General features: G+C 42.0%; 1 protein-coding gene across 3 annotated transcripts; it reads right to left on the bottom strand.

Moving 5' to 3' along the window:
• Positions 1–312: 312 nt before the first annotated feature.
• Etfbkmt (electron transfer flavoprotein beta subunit lysine methyltransferase) lies at positions 313–4833 on the bottom strand. Of its 3 annotated transcripts, none has more exons than XM_004637500.2 (3): positions 4423–4833; positions 2419–2549; positions 313–1171 (listed from the first exon to the last, which is right to left on the bottom strand). In XM_004637500.2, the coding sequence occupies exons 1-3, from the start codon at positions 4719–4721 to the stop codon at positions 828–830; spliced, it is 774 nt and encodes a 257-aa protein (XP_004637557.1). In that variant the 5' UTR covers positions 4722–4833; the 3' UTR covers positions 313–827. The 3 variants fall into 3 exon arrangements, with proteins under 3 accessions (XP_004637557.1, XP_023578107.1, XP_023578108.1); XM_023722339.1 differs by having other exon boundaries at positions 313–1165; XM_023722340.1 differs by lacking the exon at positions 4423–4833 and adding an exon at positions 4273–4406.
• Between the last annotated feature and the right edge of the window lie 1321 nt (positions 4834–6154).

Raw genomic sequence — 6154 nt, 5'->3', positions numbered from 1 at the left:
ATAGAGATCTCTCCAGTTTCATTTCTATTTTATACATAAAAAAATTAAAACTTGGAAAGCTTAACCAACCTAAAATCTCAGCTACAAAGTGAGTTGTCTCACACTCTTAAATACTCTATACTTTAAAAAAAAAAAAAAAAAACTAGCAGTATTCTGTCAGGCATGGTGGTGCACACCTATAATTTCATTACTCTGAGAGGATGAGACAAGAGGATCACACATTTGATCCAATTTAGTGACTTAATGAGATTCTGCCTCAGAAAAAAAGGAGGGAGGGTGTACCTGGGTTGTAGCTTAGTGATAAGGCCCTGAGTTCAATCCCAAGTACTATGAAAAACAATCCAGTATTCTATATTTTGTATTTGTTTGTCTAATTCAAGGATATATCACTGGGTGAGGGTATATCACTGTAGGTCAGCAGTACAGCGCTTGCCTAGTGCCCACGAGGGCCTGGCTTTACTCTCCAGTACCAAAGTAGTGCAGCAAGGGAGACATACAGCAAGTGTCCTCAACTAGAGAGACAGACTCTGCCACAATCTCTACTCCTCCTCACTACTTGAATGACATACTTCCACCACTGGGTACAGCTTTCCATAATCATATCCCTACAGCAGTAAAACTAGACAAGAATTTGCACAGATTTGTACAACTGGCATTCTTAGAAATGCAGGACTAGTTATGTGACAACAGTTGGCTGAAAAAACTTTAAACCTTTATATTTCAGAAGCAAGATTTGCCACTGAATGGCAGAGTAGCTTCTATGGAGAATATTTTTGAGAATTAAATCCAAAGACAGCTGTCTTCATACTTAAAAGCACTTTGACAACTCAAGGTTGAAAATTCCACACAGCGCTTGTTGTCAGCCCATTGTTTTGCTGCCTGGTGGCCTCTGGAAGGGAGTATTCTGCCACCTTGTGCAATTCATGCCAAATGCTGTGCCCACTGCACGGGGACCGCCCAGGGTCACCTATGAGTACTTGAGTTCCAAAAGTGTGAACGCACTTCTTCAGCCATCCGTGAAGACTGTCCGCCAGGGCTTCGTCATAAAGCATATCTCCAAGGACAACAAGGTCCCATTGATCTTGTTCCAGATTTAGAATGTTTTTGGTTAAAATGGGAAAAGGACTGAGGTGATTCAATTCACAGTTTAGTGTGATGGCCATTCCTGCAACTTTACAAAAGCATAAAATAAATTGGTACATTAGCATTTACCACAGGTTGTTTTAATCCCTCACTGATTAACTTAAATAATTTTAATGTATTTTGTTGTTATAGCAGCTCAGACTCATAGTGAGCCTCCTGTTTCCAGCCTCCTCAGTGCTGGGATTTCAGGCATGCACCACTACGCCCCTGGACTCTGGGGCTCACTCAGTGTGCCCTCAAGGTGGGGCGGGTGTGGCATGTGGTGCCAGGAATCGAACCAGAACCATGGTCCCTGTGCTTGCCTAAGCTTGCCTAAGCATGCCTAAGCAGGCGCTTTAGGTGCTTTATCTAGCTGGCCCAACTTAAATAAACTTAACAATATTAATTTCCTTTTTGTTAAACATGGGCTTTTTTGGGGTAAAGAAATCTAAATCTTATGCCAGTATAAATTATATATTGCAGTCTCCAGATATATGACTAGCTATTCTGAAAAAAAAAAAAAAAAAATACAGACTACCTGGAAATGCTGAGGCTTTAGAACATTTACTGGTAACAATACTTATGATGGGGCCGGGGAGATGGCTCAGTGGAATAAGCGCTTCATTGGTAAGCGCAAAGGCCTGAGTTCAATCCCCGGTTCTGCAAAAAAAAAAAAAAAAAAAAAAAAAAAAAAAAAAAAAAAAAAAAAAAAAAAAAAAAACAAACTTATGATGTTTATGGATTTTTTTTGTTGGTGGTGGTTTTTTGTCTATTTGTTTACTTAATTTTACTGTGGACAGGGAAATAAGCCTGGGTTTAAGGAAGCAACAAGTTAGAACTCAGGCCTCCCCATGACGTAAGGATTCTTGAGGGTTGTACCCCAGTGAAAGGTTGGACCAGAAGAAAATGAGATAAAGTCTTTCTGGTCCCACTTGGGTCCTAATGAATAAAAATCTGCCCCAAAGATACAGGCCTGGCCTCATTTGGGATTTGGGTCAATTAAACACCACTTCTACATTTCAGGGAATTCCCTAACTCAGAAACTAACATAAATACTCCCAGGCTGGTATTCCCCCAGGAGGACCAACAGACATGAATCTTCCCAGGAAAAATGCATGTATCAGTGCAGGCCTCAGATAATTTCTCCCACAGACAATGTAGGGTACAGACAAAAGCTCACAACAGCAGAGTACAAAACACACAGAGCTATATAATCACACTAAGCATCTGTACATATTTGTCCTGAGAAAACAAGAAGGTGAGCGTCACACATGTTTTTAAATATGAAATTCTCACCAGGGTCTATGTCGTTGGCCAAGATCCTTGATGCCCCGCTCATCTGAGCCGCAATTGCTGTAGCTCCACATCCACTCCCAAGGTCTAACACAGATTTTCCCCAGACAACATCTGGATTATCCAAAAGATACCTAAATTAGAAGGAAAGAAAGGACAAGACATGTTTCAGGCAGATAGGGAAAAGTCAGTAAAGGGTATCAAAAAATCATATATATATATTATGGACTGTGAGGCAAAGAAATAGGATTTGGTGGAAGAACTTGGTCCCAATTTGCAAATTTGTCCAGTACCACAGTGAAACAAATACCAATCTTCCAAGTGTCACTAAGGTAGCAGGGAAGAGAACCCTGTCATTCTGTTCAGCAGCTGAAAGAGCAGCTCTATACAAATCATATGCTTCAAATCACCTCTTTTGCTTGCTTGTTTTGGAATAGTAGGGATTGATCCCAGGATATTTGCACTGGCTATATCACACCGCTACCTCCTTTTTTTTTTTTTTTTTTTGAGACGGGGCCTTACTAAGTGGCTGCACTGCCCAGGGTGAGCTTGAACTTTCAGTCTTCCTGCCTCAGCCTCCCACAGAGCTGAGACTATAGGCCTGTGCCATCATGCCTGGCCTCACGATAATCTCAGAAACAGAACAGCAGGGCTGGATATGTAGCTCAGTGATAGGGGACTTGCTTGGTATGCATGAAGCCCTTGGTTTGAGTCCCAAAATAAAAATAAAAGTATTTAACATTCAAACAATAACCCAGAAACTACTAAACACCAGGAACTGAGCCTGAAAAATACTACCACAATCAGGACTAAGTAAACTACATATAAAATTACTATCTCTTTTTGATTATGATTCACAGAGTAATTCTTCCCCCTTGGTTCATTTCTCTGTGTTTTCTCAGTTGTTTGGCCTTTTTCTAGATGAAACTCAGGGACACTCTACCACTAAGCCTGCATCCCCAGCCTTTTGTTAAGTTACTTCGAGACAAGGTCTCACTAAGTTGCCACTAGTGGAGAATGAAGCCTCGAGTGGCCCCACTCACACTTCTTGTTCCATGGAGAAGCAGGAATTCTGAGGGGAGGGTGACAGTCACAGGATTAAAGTAGGATGGCAGGAGGGGTGGGTTTGTAGGTGCCATCTGGGAACACTCAGTGCTGGCCATGCCCACATCCCCAGTGCACTGTGCAACTTCTGGATAGCTGTCTGATGTTTTGAGAGCTGGCCTGACAATTTCTCTTGGGGAGAGAGCTATAACTGGGGAAATGTATTAATAAACTTTGGTAAGGAGGTGAAACTGCAACAAAATATATATATATATATATATTTATATAAATATTTACATATGCCTAAACATCCGCAAATCAGAAAACAAGCTGGGAACAGTGCTATGTACCCAGAATCCCAGCACTCTGGGAAGCAAAAGCAGGAGGATCGAAAGTTTGAGGTCAGCCTAGACCACTCAGCAAGACTTTGTCTCAAAATTGAAAAAGAGGCTGAGGATATAGCTTAGTATAAATGCGCTGGGTTTAATACCTAGTATGTTGAGGGAAATGGAGGGAAGGGAATTAGAAGATTAAACATTTCCCGGGATAGGAGGGAAATTTTTAAAATTTCATTTTTGCAGAACTAGAAATTAAGCCCAAGCCTTAACTTTCTAGGCAAGTGCTGTACCACTGAGTCACATCTGCAGTCCTTTTTTCAATTTTGAGATAGAATCTCAGTGATTCTCACTTCAAACTTGCAATCCTCCTGCCTCAGCCACCTGCATAAGTGTGATTACTGTATCTAGGAAGCTTTTTGGAGAAAATTAGTCTTCTCAGAAGATAATCCTGCCCCTCTGGGCTGTGGATAGATACCTCCTAAACCACAGGCAGGCTGGGATCTGAGCAGGTCTCCATGACTTTGGGGTTTTGCTGTTTTGTGAGGCCAGAGAATGCAAGTTGGAGATGCTGAAAGGAGAAAAGGATCTACAACACCCTTAGGGTTTCCAACCGATAGGACAGTACCTAGACAGGGCTTGGCCTCCTGGCCAGTAGATTGCCCAATAAGGATCACCGTAGGGCCACAGGTCAGCTCTCTCCCACCAAAACTTGCATTTGGGGGTCAAAAGCCGCAAGTGGATTTCAGGGGTGAGGCTGCCACTGCTAGTGACCTTGGTGTTCTCCTCCAGGAAGGCTCTCATCTCAGGGTCCAGAAAGCTTCCCCTTGCTCTCCAGGGACAGTGGCCCCAGGGAGATGAGAAGAAGCTACCGCTTGTTACAGCCTGCAAGAAACCCCAGCGTTTCCAACCAAGGCTCCAAGCCATCAGTCCTTTCCCAAAGTATAGGCCTGCCAGAAGTGCTGAGAGTAAGGCTGCTCTTCTCCGGGGAGAAAACACGGCTGTCTCTCACTTGGTCCCCACCAGAATCTCTGGATCTCTAAAAATAAAAGCAACACTGAAAATTCCAAGTATAGCCAGCATTTCCAGATTTTGTCACATAATAAAAAATATTCTAGTATAGACTTTGTGTCTGCCAGTTCACAAGTACAAACTCATTTTGGATGAAATCTTTGGTGCATTAATCTTCTGGTATTGTCCCATAATGCAGTCTATTTATTTATTTATTTATTTGATATAGGGTCTCACTGTGCAGCTCCGACTAGTAGTGATCCTCCTGTCAGCCTCCCCAGCACTGGGATTACAGGTGTGTACCACCATGTCCAGTTCCAGGGCCAGCATGACACGTGACACCAGGGATCGAATCCAGGTCCTTGCACTTTTGAGGCAGGCACTTAGACAGCTGAGCTATCTCCCCAGCCCATGAAATCCTTTTTAAACAACTGAGAACAACATCTAAGCAGGTCTGAGTGGTAGGAAGCTTGTCAAGCATGTGTGAGGCCTGAGTTGATTCCCAGCACTGTGGAGAAAAAAAGGAACAATTACATACAAAAAGACAGGTGTAGTGGTACTTGCCTATAAGCTTAGCACTCGGGGTGGCTGGGACAGGAGGATCATAACTTTGAGTCCACCCTGGGCAATTCAGCAACTCAGCAAGATCCTGTGTCAAAATTGAAAAAAAAAAAAAAAAAAAAAGTTCAGGGACTGTCGCAAAGTGTGGGGCACCATATTTTCATTCCATTCTGTAAAGATACAAAAGAGGACTTAGGAAACTGCTTCAGAAAGTGGCAGGGGCAATAAGTGTTCAGTGTGTAGGAAAGTATTTGGAGGGAACTACTGACAATGTGTCTTTCATTGTAATACATTTTTAAAAAATTAAACATTCAGCATTTACTTTGATCCCATCTTGTAAAATAAGGTATACTTTTAAAGTTCTTGTATACTTGGAACAAATCATCAAACTCCAAGCAGGGATTCTTGGCAAATGGCTGAACAAAATAAAAGGTAATTCCTCAACAAAATGAAAATCCAAAATAAGCAAAGTTCCACATCTTTAGAAAGTTTATATTTTACTGATGAAATACAGCAGTTCTTGAGGCAAGCATGGTCTTCACTTTTATATAGTCAACATTTGTGAGGTTAACAAATTATACTGACTACATTATTTCACTAAAGCTTGTCCCACCTGGCTTAGGCTTGGTGGCACACACCTGCAGTGCCAGCTCCTAGGGAAACTGGGACAGGAGGATCTGTTGGACCTATGAGTTCAAGGTTACCTAGTGCAACATGTTAAAATACTTTCTTAGAATGAAACAAATAAAAACCCTGTTGTCTCATCAACCAATGCAATCAAGACGTTT

This window comes from Octodon degus, unplaced genomic scaffold (genome assembly GCF_000260255.1).
Source record: "Octodon degus isolate 3935 unplaced genomic scaffold, OctDeg1.0 scaffold00090, whole genome shotgun sequence".
Classification (NCBI taxonomy): Eukaryota; Metazoa; Chordata; class Mammalia; order Rodentia; family Octodontidae; genus Octodon; species Octodon degus.
This window is presented reverse-complemented; position numbering and strand designations above follow the sequence as displayed.